This window comes from Apodemus sylvaticus, chromosome 10 (genome assembly GCF_947179515.1).
Source record: "Apodemus sylvaticus chromosome 10, mApoSyl1.1, whole genome shotgun sequence".
NCBI lineage: Eukaryota > Metazoa > Chordata > Mammalia > Rodentia > Muridae > Apodemus > Apodemus sylvaticus.
In genome coordinates, this window is record NC_067481.1 from 2980398 (window position 1) to 3006591 (window position 26194).

The following is a 26194-nucleotide window of genomic DNA, read 5'->3' on the forward strand; positions in this document are numbered from 1 at the left end:
CGCTTGCTTTCGCTACAGCTGATGTCACCGCCACCAGGGGCCGCTGTCACGGCAGTGCTGGGCGTCGAGCGCTGGCTTCTTCCCGCGCGACTCTCTCAGACGCCGGCGTCCCCGGTCCTGTAGGTGGGTTGGCGTTCGGGTTTTGGAAATGCAAGCCACGCTCTGCGCCTTACCTGGCGCCTCCAGCCCTCTCAAGCAGCCTCGGCCCCGCTCTGAAAAGATTGACAGCAGTTGCAGGCCTCGCACACACTGAGCCCTTGGGGGCCACACGGTTCCACTAACCGTGGAATCTCTGTCCAGAATCGCAGAATGCAGATTCTGTAGCTCTGAGGGCAGGTTCGGGTCCGCACATGGACACATTGAGTATGGGCACCCGCCCTCTAAACTTGAGACACCTTTGCAGCATAGATCCTTCAGTTGTACCGGTCGTGAGGAATCCTCAGTCCGAAATAACACATCAAAAACCAGTGAAGTCGAGGGTCCTAGGAGTGGTGGTGCTCTCCATTAATCCCAGCATTTGAGGCAAGTGGATCCCTGAATACGAGGGCTGCCTGGTTTACACTAATTGAGCTCTAAGACAACCAGGGCTACACGGAGAAACCCCATTTCGGGAAAAAAAAAAAAAAAAAAAAAACCAAACCAAAAACCAAAATAAAATAAAGGATTCTGCAGACCAGGGTGTGTGTGTGTTAGGGTTTTCTAGAGGAAGAGAGCTGATAGAAAATACGTAAAGGGGATCTAGAGCTTGCCATCCAGAATGAGAGCAAGCAGACACAGACAAAAGCTTCCTTCTTTCATGTCTTTTTATATAGGCTGCCTCCAGAAGCTGTGCCCTCGATTCAGGGCAGGTATTTAGACCCTTAGGTTTTAGTTCATTCCAGATATAGTCAAGTCCACAAACAAGATTAGCCATTACAGGGTGTCAACCCAAAACAATGCAAAATTGACTATGCCCAACGATTTGGTGCAGAACTGTAGTTTTTATATTCTTGAGCATATTTGTCCCATTAGTAGTTTCCCACTGGGTGGGTATTAATGCAGACCAATCTTTCTGTTTCTAGTATAGGTCTCCTCCCCCAAATGTCCACCCTGTCCATTTAGGACCCAGGGCCTTGCCTAATGTGTATCCCTCCGTCTCCATGATAGGAGCTCAGTAAACTGTAGTTTGTTTTCTTAGAGATTTGCTTTATTTTTATTCTTGTCTGTATAATGAGTGCAGGTGCCCAGGGAGACCAGGAGAGTTAGGTTCCCCTGGGGCTGGAATTACAGGAGCTGTGAGCCTCTTGACATAGGTGCTAGGAATTGAACTTGGGCCCTCTGAAACAGCAGCACACATTTGGCAATTGCTGAACCAGCTCTCCAGCTCTAGATTGTAGGCTTTTGTTTATTTTTTCCTTAAGACAAAAGAGTTTAGGCAAGTAGATACCAGCCAGAAGGACTGGCAGTTACAACCTCTTGCTTTTTTATGATCTGGTAAACTTATGTGTGTCTAAGGTACCTTCTTTGGTATTAGAAATAGGTGGTTCATATTTTATTTCTTAGACCAGTAATTCTTCAGGGGTCTCTTCCTTCTGAGCTCTAGTAAACCCTGGCATTGAGTTCAGAAAAAGAAGATGGGAGAGTATGTACAACCATGTTGTGCTGCTGTGAGGGAAAATTATAAGTAAATATGGGAAGTAGACTTTGAACTGGAGGTGGGAATGGCCTGTGTGAGACTTGGTAGACCTGAAAGTTGTCCTGCAGCTCCCTGAAGAACTTTGGCACTTAATGGTTACTGTGGGGTGGATTGTCATTTTCTTCAGTGGTATGGCCACCACACACACACACACACACACCACAGGGAAGTAGGAGGATCTTTTTTGGGATACGTGGCTTCAGTAGGGGAAGAAGGGAATGAGCAAGGTAATGGGGACAAAAATGACTAGAATTCATTACCGTCCATGCGAAGGACAAAGAGGAAAGCAAATGAATGTGGCAGGCAGAGGGAACAAAGGTATAAATGTCCCAAGGTGGGAGTGCAGTGAGTGTGAGCATGGTGAGTGTGCGAGTGTGAGGAGCATGTGAGTGTGTGAGCATGGTGAGTGTGAGCGTGAGCGTGGTGAACATGTGAGTGTGAGCGCGTGTGTGAGCATGGTGTGTGAGAGTGAGTGTGGTGAGCGTGAGGAGCATGTGAGTGTGTGAGCGTGAGTGTGTAAGCATGGTGAGTGTGTGAGCGTGAGCGTGGTGAGCATGTGAGTATGTGAGCGTGAGTGTGTAAGCATGGTGAGTGTGTGAGCGTGAGCGTGTGAGGGTGTGGTGAGCGTGAGTGTGAGCATGGTGAGTGTGTGAGCGTGAATGTGGTGAATAAGTGTTTACAGCATCAGCTAAAGTTGAGATAGCAGCTGGCTTACAGTCTAGGAGAATTCAGAGAAGTGTATGGCTACATCAGGTATCTGAATAGACATTTCAAGAGCTTGTTGCTTGGGAAAGGCTTCCTGTAACAGCCAACAGGACCTGAAAGCCAGCAGGTTTTCAGCTGAGTTTTTCCACAGCTCACTGTATACCAGCCTCTGTGCTATTGCTTATCTGCCCTATGTTACTTTACCACAGATCAGCAAAGCATTTTGCAGAGGAAGAAACTTCATTTTAAAGAGTTCACATGGCTGGCCTGTTGTCACCGAACCTGCAGATAGAAGAGGCAACACCCGTACTCAGGTAGGCCAGCCTGGCTTTGTTAAAGAGTGGTCAGGGTTTGGTGTTTGGGAACCATTCATACCAATGGAGATGGGGCAGAAGATGTTGTGGATTCTGAGAAAGTTATGGCTGAGGTGTTGATTGAAAGGAGCACTGATACTGATATGTGGGTGAGGGAAGGGAAGCCCAGGAGAAAGTGCCCAAGAGCACGGGGCTGCTGTACAGGCCGCACCTGCTGTTCCTCACTCTTGCCCCAGAGGACTCTGAAGCACCAGAGTGCTAGAGGTGAGAGTTGCAGCGCTGCTCTCAAGGAAAGGGGTGCTTTCCTCACGCTCCTCGTCCAGTTGCATGGAGATTCTGAACATTTGTGCTGAGGTTCATGTAGCAAACTAAGGAGCAGAGCCTGTGGCTTCCTTCTGGGGCCAGCAGTCACCTCTCCAGGCTCAGTTGGTTCTGTAGCCTGACATTCAACGCTATCTATCTGCTGTGGAGATATTTTCTCCTAACTGAAACACTGGCTGAGAGGCAGAGAGGCTCAGGAGTAACTTACTAGGCATGAAAGCCCGTAACTCCCAAGACTCACCGTCTCCAAGGTTATATAAGCAGTAAGAAATGGTTGGGGGAGAGACTTGTGGAGATGTCAGGAGCCCAGGGAGCCCCAGGGTGCAGTCATTTTAGCCTCTGCGTCACCTGTGCCCCATACCTGACTAAGCTAGACTTGTCTGGAGTCACTTTTGGGTCTTTTTTTTTGTCAACTTACTGTTTGGGGTAAATAGACGTTTGCCCACATCTCTCCAGGCAGTCACACAGCAGCACACATGACAGATGATCCTGCTCACACCTGGTGCACTTGGGGCACCCACACGTGGGTCACCGTGTGTCCTGGCTGAGCCCTCTGAGCCACTGCTTTCTTCGTGGTGACAGTTAATCATTAGAACTTTGTTAGCTTGAGTAGCTCATGGCTGTTTCAGCTATCAAATAGCAATCTTGCGTTTTAGGAAAGACCTGGGATCTGAATCAGGCTTCTCTTCCCTGCCTTTATTTCCTGTTCCTAAGGGGTCTTCCTTATCCCCAGCCCAATTCACTGAAGTCAGCTCATCTTCATTTGCTGGTAGATAATTTCAGTGAGGCTCCTTCTGGCAGAAGACTCTAATCAGAGCTGTCTCTATCAAACTTAATAATATTCTTGCACCACCCATGTGCTAATCTGAACACTGCCATAGAAAACCAAAACCATTCCAAAAAGCTTGTGTGTCATAAATGTAAGCTCTGCCCTCAAAAGGATTTTAAAAAATTTAAATCCATTATTTTTTTTAATGAAAGAAACTGTGTGTGTGTGCGTGTACTTATGCATGGACATGCAGGTGCTTAGAGAAACCAGTTCTTTTCTTCTACTACATGGACCTCAAGAGACTGAACTCAAGTTGTCAGGCTTGGCAGCAAGTGCTCCTAGTCACTGAGCCATCTCCGCAACCCACACAGGACTCTTAGCTGTGAAGTTCAAGTTTATTAAAATAGGTATGGCAAACACAATGCAGTTTACTTTGCCAGCGTTAGATCCGTGCATTGTATACAGACACAGTGGGTAATACTATACAGACAGTTACAACTTTAAAAGCATAGCATACAAAATAAAACATCTTAATTAAAAATTCTTCATGACAGAAAAAAAAATGCCTAGTCCAAAGCCAAAAGGGGCCTTACAGCAGGAAGTATAGGGCTGAGCTGCCCTTGGATGGATCACAGGAGTTCCAAGGCAAAGATGGCAAGTTCTTTAAGCCCTGTACCCAAAAACCTGGGCTGCAGACATCCGAGGACAGGTACTCTCACAGTTTAGAATGAAAGGTCACCATTGCTATGAGTACAGGGTCTGGTCCCCACAGCAGGCTTGAGGAGCATGTCAGAGCATGGTTCCAGATGCACCTCCTGCTGGCAGGGCAGAGTCCATGGATGTTCAAAGTACAAGGGCCCTCCCTAGAGTTCAAGTTCATTGAGTCTGTGAAGGAAATGACTTCCAACTTGTAAACATGGCTATTCTTACACCACTGTGGATGATGGTGAGTTGCCAGGAATAGGGTTAGTCCAGAGGAATGGAGGGAAATAAAGGCGATTACAGTGAGATGGGAGGAAGGAGGGTGTGTGTGTGTGGGGGGGGGAGTTGGGGGCTCTTTTTCTACTTTCTTTTTAACTGGTTTAACTGGTTTGGCTGAGATTCAAAGAAAGGGCCAGATATGTGTGCTCAGGGAAGCTAAGATCACATTGCATGCTTATTGGACAGCTACACAATCAGCAACTTTCCACGGTACTTCCTAATATCTTTCTTTTTTTAACAGTGCTAGGAATTGGACTTTAGGGCACCACAGACAAGGGCTCTGCCATGTTCCCAGCTCCCAAATACCTCTAATGAGAGCTTACACTGACACACCTTTATTTGACACATCAAGACATGAGAACTGGAAAGTGCTTTGCCACCTGTGGACTGTTTTATTGTTTGTTGTCCCTATTCCCACTTGCAGTGCTGGGGAGAGAACCCAGGGCTTTGCTATGGAAGGCAAGTTCTCCACCACCCACTCTACTTCCGGCTCTCGAGTGTACGCAGCCTCCTTCACACTCTGTCCAGTTCTCAGTGAGTGTTTGGCAGTGACTCATAGTGGGTTTGTTCACACATTGACTCTTGTTCATGAGGCCTTACAACTTTTATCAGCACCTTGGATTTCCTTGGATTAGTGTGGCAATTTTCATACATCTTACAAAAAAAGGGAGATATGTGTATACTACTTAGAAATTAAGGGTCTGGAAGAAAGATAAACTGCGATTCTTCTAGACATAAGTAATAGAATACAAAAAAAAAAAAAAAAATCAACTACCCTGAGTTTCTTCTCTCTGTGCAGCAAAGTGGTGGCCATGGTATATGAGGTAAGAGGCTGGCAGTCTTAATAAGGATCAGTATTGAGTGTAACCTTACTGTAGTTCTCTTGTTTCTTCTGGAATGTTCAGGGGGCAGTTGATTGACAATCTCCTTTCATCATACTTAAGGAAATTTTGAAATAGGCAGATTCCAAAAAAATAGCTTGGCTTTCAAAAAGCTATCACATTGAAGGGTGGATGTAGGCCTTGAGTCCAGTCTGTGCCCACACTTTCCTTCACACAGAAGCCACAGCCCATTCTGGGAACTGTGGAAGGAGGTGAGGAAGACCTCTTTGCAATTGGGTTTGAAGGCTGAACTGCTCTACCTTGATTGGCGGTCCCATTTCCGTGTGGCAGCTGTTTTCCACACCGAGACACAGCTGGACATGAGTATTTCTTCTGGGAACTGTGACTCCACTTCTGGAAGGACGCCGCTGTCTTTAGTCTCCATGTAACTCACTAGAGTCTCCTTGAGGCTGTGAAATCAAGGAATGAGAGAGTTTCTGTAACATCCCAGCCCAGCCAGTGGTTGTGCTTTCTGGTTCAAGAGGACCAAGATGCTTGCCAAGGCTAGACATTTGAGAATCTTAGGTCAGTCAGGACTGAGCTCCTATGCTGATCTGGAAGCCCAGGCCCAAGGGCTTTTGTTTTTTGTTTTTGTTTTTTCAAGACAGAGTTTCTCTGTGTATCTCTGCATGTCCTGGAACTCACTCTTGTAGACTACCCTGGTCTTGAACTCTCAGAGATCTGCTTGCCTCTGCCTCCGTAGCGCTGGGATTAAAGGTGTGCACCACCACCGCCTGGCTTCAAAGAGCGGTTTTATAAACTGAATATAATAAAGTAGACTCTTGCTTGTATTTTTCCCTGTAGATGCTTTATAAGAAATATTATCAGATTTTACTTCTTAAAACTGAAAGCTTGAGAACACTTTTAAGAGCTTTTCAAACTGTTAAGAGATAAATAGCCAGGGCTGGAGAGATGACTTGGGAGTTACAAGCACTTGCTACTCTTTCCAGAGCCTGGGAATGATTCTCAGCACCTGCCTGGTGACTCACACCATCTCTATAGCTCCAATTCCAGGGGATCAGATCCCTTTTCTGACCTCCCCCAGGAATCAGACATTAAAGTGTTGACAGACAAATATATGCAGGCAGAACACACAAATACATATAATAAAAATTAAAATTAAGATAAGTGGCCCTAGCTGGGCAGTGGTGGCACACGCCTGTAATCCCAGCACTCTGGGAGGCAGAGACAGGCGGATTTCTGAGTTCGAGGCCAGGACAGCCAGGGCTATACAGAGAAACCCTGTCTCGAAAAAACCAAGTCCGGGGGGGAAAAAAAAACCCCAAATCCAAAAACAAAACAAAACAAAAGATAAGTGGCCCTTCCTCAAATAAACAAAAACTAACAAGATGCAATCCAGTGTGTCATATACAACGGCTGATGAGTGTGAAATGCACCCAGCCACTAAGAGCTCCAGAGTAGGGGTGTACCAATTAAAAGGGCATGCCGCTGTTGGACTGTGAGACTGACACACTTGTCAGCCTTTACACTGGTGTGGCTTTCACTATCAACTTTTTGAAAAAAAGTTAATGTGTATTTACAAAGTTAGTTTACTTGTTATGAAGAGAATATGAGTTTTGTTGTTTTCATATGGCCCAGAGATTGGCCTCAGACTTGCAGTGTAGCTGATGATGACCTGCTTGCTAAACTCCTGAGTGCCAGGATTATAGGCATGTGTCACCATGCCTCATGTATGCAGATCTGAGGAATGAACCCAGATGTTTGTATGTAAGGTATACATTCTACCAGTGAGCTATATTCCCAGTCTTCCTTCCAGAGTGCTTGCCTTTTTGTGTGTGTAGTATGTTACATGTGTCCACATGCTTGTCCAGGTGTGTCCAGAGGCCTAAGGGTGACATTTTGTCTTACTCTATCACCTTGCATTTTACTTCTTTGAGATAGGTTCTTACTGGACCCTGGAACTTGCTTTTGTTTTTGTCAGCTGGCAAGTGAGTTCCACCGAATCTGCCTGTAGTCCCCATTTTATATATATATATACCCAGAGCTGAGGGTATAGGCATATGGAGCCACACTCAGGTTTTGATGTGGGTGCCTGGGATCTGTCCCTACACGCACTCTTACCTACTGGGCCATTTCCCTAACTTCTGACTTTTCTTTTTTCTTTTAATCACAAGGGGTTAATTAAATAGAAAACTCAAACCAAAAAGCACACCTTTAATCCTGGCAGTGGCAGGGAGCAGAGGGGCAGAGGGGACAAGACGCAGAGAGGCAGCAGGGCAAAGGCAGATCTCAGTTTGAGGCTAGCCTGATCTACCCAGTGAGTTCCAGGACAGCCAGAGCTACACAGAGAAATTCTGTCTTGAAAACCAAAGCAAACCAAATCTACAAATTACCAAAGGCATGGAACATTAACACAAAAAGGGTCTTGGACTATAAGGCAGAACTATCTTTAAGCCTAGGGGAAGCCACAGTAACAGAAGAGCATTGTACCTCCATCTGGGGTTGAAGCTGCTCTCAGTCTGAGGGCCCCTGAGTTTCAGCACAATCATCTCATGGAGCTCCAGGAGGAAGGTGTCTAGGCCTGCCTCATTCAGGAACGTGCTGAGGAGTCTCGTGTGCTGTGGACTGAGGGCCTCTTTGTACTTCACATCAATTTCCCGAAATAGCTCCTGAAATGAAGGATGGGCAAGTGATACATTAAGGCCTGGGAAGAGTGCTACCACACAGAGTACTTCACAATGGAAAACGGAGGGGAGACTCACTTTCTTCAGTCGCAGCCGCTGTTCTGACTTATGTGCAGATAGGAACTGCCAAAGGGCAATGATGTGTCTCAGCTGACATCTGTGTAAGGCCTGAAAGAGGAACAGGGCCACCCATGTGCACTTCAGAATCTAAATGCCACCTCATAGGCACATTCCTCCACTTCTGTCTTGAGCTCATTCTATTTCCCTTGTCATGAGACACTTATCCACAAGTTCAACTGACCTATGTCTGTCTCTTCATGACATCACACTCTGTACAGATCTGCAGTGCTCACAGACAGTGGGCCCTGCCTAGATGACATCATGGAGCACGTGTCAGTCTACTGACCCAAGTATACTGCGTACAGGGCAGACTGATTGGGTGAGGAATGTTCTTGATTCTGCCTACATTGATGCATAGTTAGGAAGCAGGCAGGAGCTTTTGGCAAGGGTCATGCCAACACTTTCCCATGCAATCCTTTCCAACAGGACTCCCCTCCTTCTTTTGAGACATGGTCTTACTCAGAAGCGTAGTATAGCATGGAACTTACTGTGTAGCCCAGGTCGGCCTGGGAGTTGCAATCTCCCTGCCTCTTCTTCCTGAGTACTGGTATACCCCTAGGCTTGGCACTAGTGCTTACCTTTAAGACCTGAGCTGTTGGATCACACATCTGTAGGACTTGTTGGATGTACACATTCAAGTCCATTCCAGGATCCCCACCAACCGTGCTTAGGAAACCCAGAGCGACTTCTATGATAGACAGGGCTTCACAGGTGTCACTGTAGGACTGTAGCTGTCCACTGATGGCGCTGATGGCTGAGTTAGGGAGTGGGTTCTGAGAACAAAAGGTAAGGTTGAGTTTATGGTTGGGCATGCTTCTCACCAACTGAGAAGACGTTAGCTTTGTCACTGCTGAAGCCTGAGCTGGGACAGGCTCTCCAGAAGGCACTAGCCTGATGCTTGGTACACACTCAGTGCAGACAGCACTCCAGATGCCACAGAAATAGACACAAACTAATAGAACCTCAAACCAACACTATGAGGAGACACAGCCATTCATCTTCCTCTCAGAATTGCTAGGAAAGAGCAAGGACACAGCAAGTTCTTTGGCTGTTTAGCCTAAGTACACACAACTGTGATATAGAAACCAGCCCCACACGATGTCAGTGCATTTAAACCCAGCTAAAAATGTTGGTGATCTGCTGTTCTGCTTTCTGTTGTGGAAAGCACAGGACTCCAGGAGTCTCAGGGTTCTTATGAAAACACTGAGATGCTAGTGTTCACAGTACATGTGATGCGGCTGGAACTATATCTTTAGTAGATAGAACCGCCCAGCAGGAGATAAGGGCTATCAAGATCACCTGTGCCAGTTTGTTCCTGATGTCCATGAAGAGATGCTCGTAGTTCCAGTCCCGTCTGTATACCAGGGTGGGTATTCCCTAAAGTGAGAGACAAAGTTTTAGAGATGAAATCCACAGTGGCTGTTTTCACTAGATGGCAAACACATCTTCCCTCAGTGACTCAGTAGCAGCACCCAGCTACTCAAGGCATTCCTGTTAAAGCCTGCAGTGTTGCCCCAGGATGTCTATGCTGCAGGCGCCATCTTTGAAAACAATGACACAACAATGAAGCCTTGCTACAATGGCTTCAGAGATCCTGCCATACAGAATATTGTAGCACACTGAGTGTGCAAGGAGCACCAGGAGGAGCAGATGTAGGAGGGTAGCTCATTCCCAAGGGAGTCACGTCAGGAGATAACAGGGCTGTCAGAGTGAATCATAAATAGCTCTGGGCTCCATCCAAGTCACAGCCTAGCTGTAAGCTATACGATGAACTTATGTATGTACATAGAAATGAATAAACCTACATGTCATGTATTTGTCTGGACTGGAAGGATCCCCAGCAGTCCAGGTGAAGGAACAGAATGTGGCTCTGCCATTGTGTTCAATAGGTGGCAGGAATCCTATGTGTGAGGGCAGACAGTTGAGTTAAGGTAACTGGAAACCTGAGCTGGAGCCACAGGCCTCTGTGCCAAGTGAAGGAAGGCAATGGAATGCCATGCCAGGCGCCCAACACAGAGGACCCAGGACCCTGTGTTAGATGGCTAAAATGACAGGTATGCCATGGCAGTTAAAGGTGTGGGCACAGAGCTGACACACTGGTCCCCTCGGGCATGGAGTGCTGAGGAACAGGGAACAATGGCAGAAAATCAAAATGCTAAGTCCCCTAGAGACTGGAGAATGTCTCCAGGGGACTGAGGTGCAGAAGGTGGCACCAAATGGCTTCAGCCAGGAGACTAATGGAGTTGTGGCCATGCATGCTTCGAGTGGGAAGGAGATGACACAGATGAGACTGTTGGTGGTTCAGTGTACCCCCAAAATGTGCCCGAATGGTACCTTACTTTTGACATAACTAAGCACATTAGCTAGTGACAGACTCAGCTTACCTTGAGGGTCAGCCTGGGCTTGCCCTGGAGGAAGCGGCTGCTGATCTGCCGCTGGATTTTCTCTAGATCAAATTCTTGCGAGGCTTCCCCACCTTGCTGCACTTGGTACTGGCAGTTGGAGAGGATCAGTGGAGTCAGGTCCCGCTCCACCTCATAACTGATGACATGAAGCTCAGCAACCTCAGAGGTATCTACAGAATAGCTGAGAGACAAGACACACGCTGGATGTGGAGAGCAGCCGCAGGGGCACTCCTGTCTCAGCCTGTGTGGTCTGAGCAGGTGAAAGCTGCTTGCCTTTGGGCCACTCTGGGGGGAGGGGGGTCTGCCATGGAAAGAGCAGAAGGTGGCAGAGGCTCGGGAGCCCAGGTATGGGCAAGCATCACACTCTTGGCTTGTACACCCACCTGTTGTCTTCATTGGAGTACTTTTGCACTGCGTAGACCATATTATTGTGTAGGCTAATCAAGTAGCTGACTAAAGCAGTTCCACAGAGACCTAGGCCCTGTCGCCTTGGAAGGATGACCTCAAATTCAGCATCCAGATCCAAGTCAGAACGGCAGTAATCTTTTGGTAGCTTAATCTCACCTAGAAATGACAAGATTTTTCCTTGGCAGACAAGTAAGCTGCACCGTGCAGTCTTAGCCACAGCATCAAGGTGAGGGGACAAAAAGAGGCACACAGATGTGGTCAGCCCGTCACACAGAGCACAGAGCCTAGTTAAGGTCTTGTCTTTAATCAGACAACTATTCAGTGACCTCCAGCTCTCTCTTGAAACTGAGTTTTTGGATTCAAGAAGATGAAGACTCTCAGGCCACCATACTTCTCCCAGACCCTCTGTGCTGGCTGGTCTTATGTCAACTTGATACAAGCTACAGTCACCACAAAAGAGGCAACCTTACGTAAGAACTACCTTTGTAAGAACTGGCAGTAGGCAGGCATATGGGGGCATTTTCAGAATCAATGATTTGTAGGGGAGGGACAAGCAGTTGTGAGTGGGGCATTCCCTGTGGTCCGGGCTTTGCAAGAGCAGACCACAGGGAACAAGCCAGGAAGCAGTTACCTTCTCCCCTGACCCCCACCCTCATCATCATGGCCTCTGCATCAGCCCCTGCCTCCAGGTTCCCACTTTGTTTGAGTTCCTGTTCTGACCTCTTCTGATGATTCGGCGCTGAGGAAGAAATAAGCCACATAAACCTTTTCCTCCCCAACGCTGGCTATTATGTTTCATCACAGTAATAGTAACCCTAACTAAGACAGCCCCCATCTGAGGACACCTAGAGAGCTTGCATGGTGCTGGGTGTGACAGGCAACACTGGGCTTCAGAGCACTGTATACACAGCACATCCTGTGGTGACACTGCTGGAAGGAGGAGGACACTTACCATTGGTCTCCAGCGACCTTCTCAGTGCATTCCACGTGGACAGAAAGATGGTGATTCGGTCATGTAGCAGCTTTCTCAGCCCATCTATTGAGCAAAGCATTTCAGAACTGTGACAACAATATAGCCAAGTTTTCATGCTGAACACTTAGGGCCCAGTGACATACTATTGAGCCCTCACCCCTTTATCTGTTGAACACAATGGTCATGACTTCTTTGTAGAGCTTGAGTAGAGTCGTACCTGAGTGGTGACTGTGAATGAAGCCTCGGATGGAGCTGTATTCAACTCTTGAGACATTCTGGAACTGTTTGACCAGGTCTCTTTGCAGGGCCAAGATCTCAGGCAAGAATTTCACCAGCCTTAGTTCTGCTTCCTGCAGAAAGGAAGGTGGTTTAGTAGTGATGCCTTGATTTACCCGAGAAATGCTAGCCAGAATGTATATTTTGTGGCTGCTTAGGGGATTGATATGGCTGATTTAATCTGCTCAGTGTTCCATTTTATATGGTGACATACCATAGAATTTACAAACAGTTAAAGGGCCACTGCATTCTCTCTCTAAGTACACACAAATGGCATTCAGTGTTATACTGTTCTACACTCTGCCCTGACACCCAGAGCCAAACTTATGCGCCAAAATCCAATGGCGAGAGCTGCCTTGAGGATTAAATCTTATCAGTACAAACATCAACCCAGGATGGATCAGATCCCTAAATGTAAGACCCAAAACTGCCAGAAGAAAACGGGAAATGTGCTGAAGTGAAGTCACTTCTGGACAGGAATCCAAAAGCACCAATTGACAGATGAGGTGACAAGTGACCTAGAACCTTCTGTTCAACAAAGGAAACAGTCAACAGGGGCAGAAGAGAATTACAGAATAGAAGTCAAGACATTTGTCCAAAAAAAGCTCCTTTCCAGAGTAAGTATGTAAAAAACTCAAAAACTTAACAATAGCCCAACCATCCCAATAACAGTGGGCAAATGAACTGAATAGATACTTCTAAGAATTACAGATGACCAACAAGTATATGAAGAAGAAATGTCCAGTATCATTAATTATCAGGGAAAGACCCATCAGTGACATACTGAAATACTATCTTACCCCAGACAGACGGCCAGTGAAAAGAACAGTGTCAAATGCTGGCCAGGATATGGAGAAAAAGGAATATTGCCAGTTGAGTATAAATTAGAAAAGCTATTATGTCCGAGTAGGTAGGGTCCCCAAAAATTAAATGTTAATTACCAAACAGTGTAGCCTTTCTTCTGGTTATATACTCATTAGACCATAAATAACATGTGCACACCCATGCTTTCTGTGACTTCAGTGATAACAGCTAGGAGTTTCAACCTAGATGCCCATCAACAGATGAATAGGCAAAGTGTGTGTGGTGTGTATCACAAAGGAAGACCTACAACCACTGAGCTTAAGATGTACAAACTCCTGCTGCCAGAAGGAAAATGGCTGTAGTTGGCTCAGAGGTTACTAATCTATTTGAAAGATTTATTTACCCTATGTATAGAAGTGCTCTGAGCAGAGGGTATCAAGTCACATCATAGTGGTTGTGAGCCACCCAGTAGGTACTGGGAATTGAACTCAGGACCTCTGGCAGAGCAGCAAGTGCTCTTAGCCACTGAGTCATCTCTCCAGCCCCAAGAAGTAACTTTAGTAAGTGAAATAAGTCACATACAGGAAGATAAGTACAGCATACTCATGTATGAGCTACAAGGTGGCCTAGAGGTGGGATGGTAGCCAGTGTTGTACTCCATTGTTCTCCAGCGACCGCCTCAGTGTGTTCCATGTGGGCAGAGAGGCGGTGATTTGATCATTGTTAAAAGTTTCTCAGCTCATTAGGTACGTGACAGATGGAGGGAAGAGGTAGAAAGGAAGGTTGGCTTCATCAGTGCATTCTGTGTGCATGTGTAAGAAATGTCACAATGAACACCATTAAAGTGTATAATTATTAAAATTAAAAAGATAAAGAAGCCAGGCAGTGGTGGCACGCGCCTGTAATCCCAGCACTCTGGGAGGCAGAGACAGGTGAATATCTGAGTTCAAGGTCAGCCTGGTCTACAGAGTGAGTTCCAGGACAGCCAGGGATATACAGAGAAACCCTGTCTCCAAAAAACCAAATCCAAAAAACCAAAAAGAAAAAAGTGGAAAAAAAAAGAAAGATATAGAAGTGGTCTCTTGTGCTTGTGTGACTGAGTGTGTGAAAAACTGATAGAAGCAAAGAGGCATTAATTAGTAGTCAATGTTCCAAAGCCTTAGACCCAAGCTTCCTCAGCCCAAGAAAACCACCCTGAGAGAAGGCACAGCACTGACAGTTTGAGTAAGCAGTTACTGCTGTGAACACTCGACACTGGAGCTCAGGGTAGCAACAAAGCTCACTGTGGCCAGGGCTCAGTGGGTGACAGAAACTGAGTTCCTCTGTCTGACAGGATCGCTGCACCTCAGAGCTTCCCAACCGACTTCCACCTCACACTCCCAGATTCAGTCTGTGTCTAGATGATTTAAAAGTTGGAAGTTTTCACATTTTGAATGTTTGCTGTCACTGCAGATGACCTGTACCCTTTTTGTTGTTGCTGAGCGGCCAGCTGGCCTCCTGGCCCTCAATCCTCTTCCGAGGACTACTGACCAACCCATATGTCATTTTTACCTGTGACTACACTTCAGAAGGCCTTGAGATTCCTCCTACCAATATTCTCATAAAGCCACAGCACTAGTAGCTACTCAGAGCTTTGGCCCTGCCCTAGGAGTCACTGTTCTGAGCACAGGTTCAGGGCTTCCTGGTTCTTTTTGAGGTCAACCAGGAGTCGCTTGTACCTTCTGGAGGAAGTGCCAGAGGACAGGTACAGTTTCTCTGCCGTTTTTCTGTTCCACAATGTGCTGCAGGTACTCCACTGTGATCTTCTTCCTGCAGCTCCAAATCTTCGAGCAATGAACTACACTTTTTTGAGGCAAGTGAGGCAGGAAGGTTGCTGGGTCCCCATATATGATTTTGGTCACAGGGTTGGACCTGATGCGCTCATCTTGGCTGATAAGAGCATTTATAGCTGGCAAGGTTTTGTCAAGGTGCTGGATGAAGAAAATAAAACAGAATTCTAGAATTGAGACAATGCTGCACACATGCTATGGCTGCCCTCCAACCTTGCCTGTTGCACTGCTGCTTTCTGTTATAACCTAACAGTTCCTTGTAGGATTTGGCCTCCCTGAAGGCACAGGACTCAGACGCCCGCCTTACTCATTGCTTTCCTTCCATCTCTCTACTTTATTTCTGTTATGTTTTCTTCCTTTCAGCAGTGTTCTTCTCTGACAGAAGAGTATTTCATCTGTGACTACTGTGCATTCTGTGGGTCTCTCTGTAAGGTAGTGTATCTGGTTCATACTCTCACATCTAGCTCTCTAAAGCAAGCTGTAGGTCAAGGGCAGTGAAACCTGAGGCTCAGAGAAGTATCCTAGAGTCCCTTGCCAGGGATGATGGATAAAGATTCCTCAGCAGATGAATGGGAAACCCCTACTTCTATTGTAGACAGAAGTGCCAAACAACTGTCACAGCTTACCTTCAGTTCACGTAGAAGAAGACTTTCAAAATGCTTCTCCCAGTTGTTTCTGGATCCCTTGGTTGACAATTCTGCATCAAAATTTAACACCTCTACAAACAAAACAAGAATGTGTGGGTTGCCCTAGAGTAAGAGCCCTAGCATCTTACAGTACTTACTGGTACAGTAAGTACCAGGTAAGTGCCAACAGAGGTCAGTACAGAGGCAGAACCTTAGTACCCTAAGGATGCTAACAGCCCCAGATTCCGTCATCTGCTGCATTGGCTTTGAGATGATTCCTTAGCTTCAGACAATTCCTCTGATTTCATTGCTGTCATCATGAAGCCATTCAGAACAAAAATTCTAACAACAGAACTTAAAATCTCAAGCCCAGAACAGCAGGCTGTTTGTGGGCAGCCCCTGTCTGGTTGTTGTTATCTTATTTTAGAAGGTTGGGGTGGTGGGTAAGAGCTTTGCAAACCTGACAACCTGACTCTATCCGCAGCCCCACAAACACCTGGTGTGTCAGCTTACACCTGTAATTTCTACACTGCAAGATGGGAGGTGATGACAGGAGACTCTGAAGCTCACAGGCCAGCTATCCTTGATATGCAGAGCAACAGCCACAACAAGAGAGACTTCTCTCAACTAGGTGAAGGAGGGAACCAACTCCACAAGTCCTCCAAGCTCCACACATGTACTGAGCAGCTGTGGACCCCACCTTAATAAAATACACTCCATACCATTGTTTTTCCATTGATGGTTTTTAAAAGATCATTCCAGGACTTTCCTTTGCACAGATGTACAGAAAGGTTCGCCTATCGTGTTCAAGGCCCCATGCATTAATCCCAGCACCACCAAAATCAAAGATTTTTTGTTTTTATTTGCAGTTAAGAAAAAGTCATTTTTAACAATGCCATCTTCACGTCTTTAAGGACGGTTCAGTGGTTAAGAACACTGCAAGAGTAGTAGCCAGAAACCTGAGTTCCATTCCCAGCAGCCTCATGGGATCTTGCAATGGGGTCTGATTCTCTCTGCTGGTCATGAAGACAGGACACACATACATGTAAAATAAATTAATAAATCTTTTTTAAAAACTAATAACATCTTCAGTGCTGTTTATCTTCTTTTTTTTTTTTTTTTTTTTTTGGTTTTTTGATTTTTTCGAGACAGGGTTTCTCTGTATAGCCCTGGCTGTCCTGGAACTCACTCTGTAGACCAGGCTGGTCTCAAACTCAGAAATCCGCCTGCCTCTGCCTCCCAGAGTGCTGGGATTACAGGCGTGCACCACCACCGCCCGGCAGTGCTGTTTATCAAATCATCTTGCGTGCCTTTTCTTGGTAGATTTAAATGCCTAGAACACAACTGTCAGCTCAGTGAGCAGTACTTGCCTTTTCTCAAATAAATTGTGTACATGGAAACAGCCCGTGGTCAACTAGGAGAATTTGTGTGCATGGAAATGGTCCATTGTCAACTAGGAGACTGGTCTACAACCAAGGAATTTTTAGTAAAATTCAGAGGCAAGGCTAATAACTGGTTCTTGGGTGTGATTCTTGCTTGGCATGTGTCTCCAACACAATAGGTTTGCACTTGTGTGTAAACACTCTCAAGTACCAAAGGTGGAAGATCCTTGTTAGGTGCCTGGTGGTTTGAGAGCAGAGCGACTTCTTCAGCCTGCTAGTAAGAGTTCAGGCTTCTGTTTCTCCCATCCCCTCTCTCTTGTGAAGCCCAGCCTACCGGAGAGCTCAGGTTACTCCTACCTCAGCTCCCCAGGTACTAGATTACAGCTGTCATCGGTCTATGGCCCTCCCTCACTCAGGAGTCCTGGGATGGCATTCCTTAGCCTGGCTTAGCTCTTTGCCCTTTGCTTACTCTTGTGCGGCTCCTTGAGCAAGCTGCTCAGGATGAGGTGTACCACGTGAGTGGTCTCGTCTGCACTCCTGCCCAGCATCTTGGTTAGCTGGTCCAGGTTTCTCTGGATGTGCTGCTGTAGGAAGTCTTGTGGGTCCTGGACCTGAGGCTTAATGATATTCATCAGGGCCTGGGAGTAATGAAACAAAACATTAACAATTCCTCATATATCGTGGAGATGGCGAGCGCAGCAGAGGCCAGGAAGAGGAAGACACCAGCATCAAATCAGAGGATGACTTCTAAGCATGACGTCAACAGAGGTGGGAAACACCAGCATCAAATCAGAGGGTGACTTCTAAGCGTGATGGAGCAACAGAGGTGGGAGAAGGAACAGGCAGACACTGCCTGTGGGGTTATCTGAGACATCAACCTTGAACTTTTTGTCCTCTGAGCTAGTATTTATAGGGTAGAGATGCAGCATGGATGGCCTTAGCTTCTCTATGCTGCTCTCTGAAAATAAACTTTATCATCCGATCCTTACACCTTGTGTACAGGTGACACTGAGTTGCTCTTAAAAATTTTTTTTTAAATTTATTTTATATATGTGAGTACATTGTTGCTGTCCACAGACTCACCAGAAGAGGGCCTCAGATCCTATTACAGATGATTGTGAGACACCATGTGGTTGCTTAGAAGTGAACTCAGAACCTTTGGAAGAACAGTCAGTGCTCTTAACCACTGAGCCATCTCTTCAGCCTGACATCAAGTCTCATAAAGCAAAAAACCAGTTGGTATCAGTTAAAAAGAAAACTGTACTTTGTATCCTTCCATGGTAGAACTCTTATCTCAAGAGCACCATGAAAAATATTAATAAAAAAAGAAATGGAGCCGGGCAGTGGTGGCGCACGCCTGTAATCCCAGCACTCTGGGAGGCAGAGGCAGGCGGATTTCTGAGTTCGAGGCCAGCCTGGTCTACAGAGTGAGTTCCAGGACAGCCAGGGCTATACAGAGAAATCCTGTCTCAAAAAAAACCAAAACCAAAACCAAAACAAAAACAAACAAACAAAAAAAGAAATGGATTTTAATAATCTGAAAAGTACTTCATTTCATTCTGTGCCATGGTGGCAAAGGTTAGGCTTCTAGGACCTGGCAGCCTATGCACCCCCAGCTTCCTCCTAACCCACAGGAACTGCAACATTAGGCTCACGACATAAGGGCTGACAGGAAACAATAGCAAGCTCTTCTCTAGCAGCTCAAGAGAACTCTTGAGTAGCAGCTTATTACAAATACCTGGGGATTCTGGGTAGCTCCCACAAGCATAGCCAAGTGAGTGAGTAGCCGGGTGAGAAGAAAGACCACTGGGGACTGCCCTCGGTCAGATGCTTCTGCTGCACCACTGGTCAGTGGGCTTCCCAACACATGGCCAGTCTGCGTTCTGTCCTCAGTGTTTCTGGAAAGAAAGAGAAGAAACTAGGTGAAGATTGAAAGAAGTTAATCTTTTAAGCTCTAGGGTGATGTCTTAGACCCTCAGGAGCATGGAGGTAGGGTTCCGTGCTCCAAGGAAACAACATTAAAAGTTGTTGTCATCATTGTCCCCCTCCTCCTCCTCCTTCCTCCGACTCCTCTATCTTGGCCTGGGATGCACGACTACATATCTTTTCAGACCTCCCTTCTAGCTGGTCAACAGCCCAAGGCTCAGTTTAAAGTGGCTGCTGCTGACTCCCAAGGAGGCATCAGGAAAGAGGCGTGCATGTGTCCCCAGGCCACTAGAGTTTGCAACAGTTTGCAGCCATGTTGTATTTTCCACATTCTTCTCATTTCCCCAATAATTGGGATCCAAGGTCTGGTAGAACATTTTGCATCATATATAGTAGGTAGGAGATACAGTGTGTACATTCAGTTGCAAAAATACTGCATGTCAAGGACATTCAGCTTAGAGAAGCAGCTTCAACTACACCAGAAGTACCAGAACACACTGTGCTGTAGATAGGAGGCCCCACCAATCAGTCATAAGGAGTAAGGAGCTCCATTGTGTTAGAACTGTGGGGTCAGACTTATCTGTCTAGACTTACTTATAGCACTCATCTGTGACAGGCCTTGTAAACAGTCTAGATGACTGTGAGCACATGGGGACAGGAGTGGCATTCTGTCTAATTTCTGTGTCATGTTATATAACAGACAGTTTTTACTAAGGATTTTACGACGTCCTGGTGTCTGAGAACCTACCCCTCACACAAACGTTAGTGACAGTTTAGACAAAGGAGTAGAAGCAGTCCTGAGTCCCAGGGCTGATTGCTAGCAGGGAAGAAGCAGCTAATGTACCTGATAACATGGAAGTCCTCGCGCGGCTTGTGATCACGGCCTCCGATTGGAAGACGACAGTCCGGACAGATGCTCTCTTGCATGGGCTGGCCACACTAAAGTGAACACAGTGTTGTTATATGCACAAGAGCTATTGTGTAACAACCCTGCACTGCCATAGAAAGGGATGGTTCCTTCGAGTGCAATATAACTCTGGGGACAGGGTGGACACTATAAGTATGGTAACAGTGGTGCAAACTTTTATGAAAAGTAGACATAAAACTGAGTTTGAATCCCAAATTGATTGACATAGTATAGGAAAATTTGAAGTACAGTTTTTCTTTCTCACACCCACCTCTTTATTCCTCTCTTGTATCTGGACACTCATCTTAGGGCTTTACTATCTAACATCATAAGAAGCAGCAGTACTCACTTTCAGCCTGATTTTTTTTAAAAAATATACGATGACAATTAAAAAAAATCCAACCATGACATTTATTATTTGCAAGGGCCCCTTGAAAAAAATTAGATGGTATAGCTCTGTACTGTGTGACACACGGCCCACGGCACACCACAGCAGTCACAGACTCCCAGAGCCTGGGTCAGCCTGGGGAAGAACCCTTTTCTGCCTCAGTCCTTCCCTCCACAACTCGTCCTAAATGATTGATGTGTTACTGCAGCCAGTGCCTGGGGTGGTACAAGCCTGGCTATTCCAGGATGGTGACTCCCTTCTTTCTCCACTATGGGATGTCTTTCCCATTCTGTAGCATTGCCGACCCCTGCTATGTGGTCTGAGGATGCAGTTATCCCCACCAGCAGCCCACTGGGGCTCATGGCCCTGTGGCCATGTCTTGAGACATTGTAGCTCGTCCCGCGTTGGGTAGCTTTGGCCATTCAAATCTTTATCTATTGTGCAGAGGCCACACATGCTGCTAACTGTGCTGCAAGCATGGCCCAGGCCTCACAATGGAGAACACCTGTGGTGCTGCATGGAGCAACCCTGGGCTAGAAGCCTTTGGTACAGGTTGGTACTTGTTTGGATACCATGAATGGTCCTCAGAACAAGTCTGTGTTTTACCAGAAGGTCAAGGTTTCGTCCTCCCGCCCGCCTCTTCTCTGCACCAGGGGAACACACAGTTTGAACCTCCACCTAACCAAATTCTATCACAAACACCAAAACTCACCTCTCCTACAGTGCATGGATGGCCCATAGGACAAGCTGTTAAAAGAACAGGACACATTGGCTAGTTAAGGTTCAGATGACCCACTGGGGCCTAGACTCTTCCCTCTCTGATCCTGACCAAGTATGACCCAGCCTCAGCACCCCCTAGAACTCTGATCTGGTAAATTGTGAGGAAGTGTGTGATACATGCTTAGTGTGGAAGAAGGATGTGCTCGGTGAAAATGTCCGAACCTATTTTTAGAAGCAAAGATGAATCAGATCACCAATTCACAAATAAGTGGATTCAACAGCATGGTAGATAGTGTTTTCCACCTTTCTTTTCTTTGGATTTATTATTGCTATCTAACAAAATTTAAAAATATTTTTTTTTTTGGTTTTTTTTTTTTTTTGGATTTGGTTTTTTCGAGACAGGGTTTCTCTGTATAGCCCTGGCTATCCTGGAACTCACTCTGCAGACCAGGTTGGCCTCGAACTCAGAAATCTGCCTGCCTCTGCCTCCCAGAGTGCTGGGATTACAGGCGTGCGCCACCACCGCCCGGCTAAAAATATTTTTAAAATAATGTTTACTCAAAGCAATAGAAAAATTCACACAAAGCCGTGGGCTACATGATTTTGCCTAATCTTTGTTTGGACTCCAGTGTGGTTCAGAGTCCCCTCTTTTCTCAGATGCATGCTCTAGAGTGCACAAGTGCATTACACAGGGTTTTCTCTGGACCCAGACATAAGAGAGTTAGGACCGGCATCAGCAGAGCATAGGTTCCATAAGCCACCAAAGGCAACTGTGAACCCAAGCACAGCCTAAGGTCTGTGCTAGACTTAGAAGCACATGATGACAACACTTACTGTACCAGTGGAGATATTCCAGGCCCGTCCAATTCCTGGCCTGAACTAGTAGGTCTTCAGGCATTGTTGGAAGAAAAGCATTCTGAAAGCCCAGAAGAAGGACAGGTCATGACAAGTGAGTGCACATCCGTACATCAGAACAAAGCATGCAGGGCATTGACTTTGCAGCCTCAAAACTATTTGCCAGAGATGCCTATGATGGCTAATCTTGGCTGTCAATCTGATTGGATCTGGAGTCAGCTAAGATAAACTGCTGGGCGTACCTATGAGGGATCCCTTAATCAGGTTCTATGAAGTGAGAAGACCCACCCTACTTCCTACATCTAAGGAGGTCCCAGGAGAGGCTTTGCCTTCCCGTCCTGCTGGCAAGTTCATCTGGTGTTTGTACATTATCATTGAGTTCATCTTGCGGCAGCTCTCGCTGCCATCCATCCCGGACGTGAGAGTGTCTCCAGGAACGGCTGGGGGAATAAGCAGCTATGGGATTCCCAGCCTCTCCGCTGTGAGACAGCCACGTAGGGTTACCCAGACTGTATCACACACAGCTATCTGACAAATACAAATCCCTTTTCAGTATGTATTCATTCTATTGGTGTTGCTCCTCTAGAGAGAAGCTTGACTAACACAGTGCTTAGTGTGAGAGGCAGGTCAAGTTTTCACCACCACCGTGGGCAGACAGATTCAAATCAAGAAGACAGATGGGTTTAACAGTTCCCAAGTCAGCAGGTTTGTTTTCCACAGAGACAAAGTCCTGAAGATACAGAGTGAAAACAGAAGTGATCTTACCGCCATGTTGACAGGATTGAAGGCCAAGTTCCTTAGGGGCTCCAGAACTTTGTTTTGTCCACAGAGGAGTATGGTTGCCGCATGGACAGCCATTTCAATCACCGCTCCTTGAAGGCTGCTGTTAGCAGACCTGGTCCTCAGCAGGGGCAGAGTGTTATCCACTAGCGATTTTGCAAAGCATCTGATGTTAGGAGCAGAGAGGATCTTGCTTTCCTTAATGAATTTGTCCACAGCCTCCAATTGCTGATGAGAAAAATGTTTTTAAACATTAACATGTTTCAATTCAAGGGCTGGAATGAGCACTTGGGAGCTAGAGATGGGAGACTCAAGAGTTCAAGTTAAAAACTAGCCCAGACTACATGATACCCTGAAAAAAAACAAACAGTACACCCTGAACTCCAACATGGTGTGGTAATGCACACCTGTAATCCCAAGACTCGAGGCAGAGGGAAGAGCATCATGAGTAAGGCCAGTCAGGGCTACACATGCACAGCAAGACCTTGTCTCAAAAAACCAAAAACATAGCCGGGCGGTGGTGGCGCACACCTGTAATCCCAGCACTCTGGGAGGCAGAGGCAGGCAGATCTCTGAGTTCGAGGCCAGCCTGGTCTACAGAGTGAGTTCCAGAACAGCCAGGACTACACAGAGAAACCCTGTCTTGAAAAAACCAAAATCCAAAAAAAAAAAAAAAAAAACCAAAAACAGAAAAACAGACATGCGGTAAGGATGCGCTGTGGTAGGCACTACCTACCATGCACACAAGTATCCCAACCATACATTAGAAAAAGAAAATGCAGTAGAATTTCATGGTTTATGCTTTAGTAGTTCAGCTAGATCCTCCCCTAGTAAGGTTTCTACCTCTGTCATAGGTAGAAGATGACCAGCATGATTGGTGTTTGTGACGTTGATGCGATGAGACTGCGCACAGCCCTGCTGTGTGGGGCTCACCTTCGGGTCTGGGTGGAAGCGGCCACTGCGGGGACGGTACAAAGCAGTCACCTCTGTGTACAAGGCCAGCAGTAGGTAGGCTGTCTGCTGGGCTCTGGGGCTTCTGCAGGCCTGCAGAGGAAAGACACCAAGTAAGATTTAAAGGATATGTGGCACTGATCAGGCCCTTACACTGAACTACATTACTGAGGAAAGGGGAGGCATCTTCTTGCCACACTCTGGGAATCTGTGGTTCATGGCTAGACAGCCTGCAGCTGTCCCCTCAATGACTACTTCCCTTCTATCAGAAATATTTCCTAAGCAGAGACAGAGTTCCCATTTCCTGCTTCCTAGAACAAGGGCAGGGATTCAAATGGGAAGAGAATGGGAGCAGTCTCAAGGTCAGACTTCTGAAAACTTTGACATCATCAATCAGGAGCGTGAGAAGGCATTAATATACAAAGGAATTATGTGTTGTGGAGCCTTCTTCAGGTCTGAGCAAGGATGGAGAAGCGTCTCATCAGGGGCTGTTACAGACACTGGCTAACTCAGCGGTGTCATTGCATCTGTTCCAGCTACCAGTTTCCTGTGAAGGCAGGAGGCCATGAATGCCTAATTTCTAGTACAGTGTCACTCTAGAGAGCTATGCATTTGCTCGCTCCATCATTTGATGTATGTAAGGGAAGATGGAAGCCCCCAAGAAGTGCCTCCTAGTATCAGAGAGAAGCCCAGACCCATCTTACCATCAGAGCATTCCCAATGTCTAGGGTCTTGCACTCGAGAACAGCTTTGGCCATTGCATCACGGACAGCCTTGTATTCATCACCATGGACGAGGTATCGGTCCATCTGACTTGTGTGGTCCTTCTGCAATTCCAGCAGTATAGGGGTTAATCACAGTGGAAATAATGAGAGACACTTTGCAAAGAACGCTAGATAGGCAAAGGTCCCAGATTGTCCTCCGAGATGTGGAAGGACTTCCACACAGGGCTGCTGGGAGTTATCTATCTCCTCTGAGGGCTGAACAGGGCCTGCACTGATTCTGTAGCTGCTTGCTTTCTCACTCACAGCACTTGATTGAGGCCAAGTGACATAAAATTTGTCACCTCCAAGCCCCAGTGGTGATGATTTCGATGATAATAATGAAGGAAATAAAATAAGGAGTTTTAATGCCATTGATTATCCTAGGACAGGAAGAAGTGAGTTCCAAGTACCAAAAAAGGTGCTACAGTAAGGCCTAAAAGCCACACTTCTCCCAGTCATTGCTTTGATTTCTGTCTTCCTGGTCTCTTCTACCTACCAGAAGTAGAATGGACACAATTGCTGGTAGGGCAAACATTCACTTACCTTACCTGTATCCTAAATAACTGCAAACGAATACACCACAACCTTAGCGTGCACACACACACACACACACCCGAGATCCATGGATGTTATATATATGATGGTTAAAGCCTGCTGAAGCAGATGCTAAGGGCCCATTTCCCATATGGCTTTGGGTGAACACAGGTGGGCAGAGCTGAGCCTCCGGCCCAAGTCAAAAGCAGGACTGTAAGAAATATGCCCTTTGTGCCCAAGACCCTGTTCCTTACCTGCTGTGCAATGACATCCCTAGGAAACACCCATTGGTATGGATGGCCCTGCCTGGAGAAGCTCTGCACGAATTCCATCCCACGCTGGCTTGAGAGTTTCCTCACCAGGTACACTCTGTGCCAGTCATTGTTGACACGTGCGCAGAACTGCTCAATGTGCTTCAAGAAGCACCGCTTATCTTCAGCCAGTTCTGTGAGTGTGGAGAAAGCAGGTGAGGGAGGGCAACAGACAAAGCCAGCTAGAAGCCTTCAGCCTGTTCTCTGTAATCCCATCACGAAAGAAGACAGAGGAAAGGGTATGTGGATGAGGATAGCCTTGTCCCAAGATCAGGTTTCCTACAGTTCCCAGACGTCTGAATTAGAGGATCTCCACAGAAGAGACTTGCCTGAGCCTTCCTGAAGCTCTGAGAGGAAGTCAGCAGCCAAGTCAAGGCACAGGCGGACTCTGGCCACCTCCTGCAGGTACTCCACTGAAGCAGTGCACACAGGCTCCTGGCCTTGCAGCCCCGGGGAATATGTCCTAAGGAAATGGCCTTCCTCTCTGAGAAACTGTGGGTAATTTCTGCAGCCGGCACTTGTCTTCTGGTGTACTGAGTCCTGAGGAATGAGGGCATAGAGACTAGGGCATTAGTTCAGACCAGCAAGGCCCTGCCTTTGAAAATTGCCACAGCTTGATTGTATAGGGTCATGGGAAAGGCAAGAGCATTGAAAGCTGCAATTTCTTTTTTTTTTTTTTTTTTTTTTGCACCATAGAAAACTAGCATCCCTTTCTATTCAAGGGCAAGAGGATTTTTACAAATAAACTTAAGAGGAAAAATGTGTAATTAATGTAAGGATGATAGAACATGCCCATAGTGATGACCTGCCCATTCTGTGCCACACTCTAGACCTTGGAGGTTTTGCTTTTTGTAGTAAGTGGCATTAGAAGTATGCACCACTGGGGAACTGTGCTGTGCAGCACAATGATAGCCTAGACATCATCAAGTGCTGTCATTTCACAG

General features: G+C 46.5%; 1 protein-coding gene and 1 long non-coding RNA gene across 7 annotated transcripts in view; one reads left to right on the plus strand and one right to left on the minus strand.

The window, feature by feature from the left end:
• The first annotated feature begins 29 nt into the window (after positions 1 to 29).
• On the plus strand, positions 30 to 16772 carry LOC127693730 (uncharacterized). The gene is made up of 3 exons (XR_007979740.1): positions 30 to 123; positions 2590 to 2694; positions 16217 to 16772. It is a non-coding gene; the product is annotated as an uncharacterized LOC127693730 (long non-coding RNA).
• Positions 4166 to 26194, minus strand: part of Rnf213 (ring finger protein 213) — a 97053-nt gene continuing 75024 nt past the window's right edge. For all 6 annotated transcript variants that reach the window (XM_052194816.1, XM_052194817.1, XM_052194818.1 and 3 more), the window contains 21 exons: positions 25580 to 25790; positions 25194 to 25384; positions 24346 to 24468; positions 23624 to 23734; positions 22676 to 22918; positions 21890 to 21971; positions 21048 to 21082; positions 19885 to 19979; positions 18853 to 19012; positions 17584 to 17752; positions 15733 to 15824; positions 14996 to 15247; positions 12415 to 12547; positions 12177 to 12260; positions 11200 to 11380; positions 10796 to 10997; positions 9711 to 9788; positions 8990 to 9184; positions 8370 to 8459; positions 8098 to 8276; positions 4166 to 6056 (listed from right to left, as the gene is read on the minus strand). In XM_052194816.1, coding sequence (XP_052050776.1) covers positions 5903 to 6056; positions 8098 to 8276; positions 8370 to 8459; positions 8990 to 9184; positions 9711 to 9788; positions 10796 to 10997; positions 11200 to 11380; positions 12177 to 12260; positions 12415 to 12547; positions 14996 to 15247; positions 15733 to 15824; positions 17584 to 17752; positions 18853 to 19012; positions 19885 to 19979; positions 21048 to 21082; positions 21890 to 21971; positions 22676 to 22918; positions 23624 to 23734; positions 24346 to 24468; positions 25194 to 25384; positions 25580 to 25790 — 3060 coding nt within the window. In that variant the 3' untranslated portion in view covers positions 4166 to 5902. The remainder of the gene's footprint in view (positions 6057 to 8097; positions 8277 to 8369; positions 8460 to 8989; positions 9185 to 9710; positions 9789 to 10795; positions 10998 to 11199; positions 11381 to 12176; positions 12261 to 12414; positions 12548 to 14995; positions 15248 to 15732; positions 15825 to 17583; positions 17753 to 18852; positions 19013 to 19884; positions 19980 to 21047; positions 21083 to 21889; positions 21972 to 22675; positions 22919 to 23623; positions 23735 to 24345; positions 24469 to 25193; positions 25385 to 25579; positions 25791 to 26194) is intronic.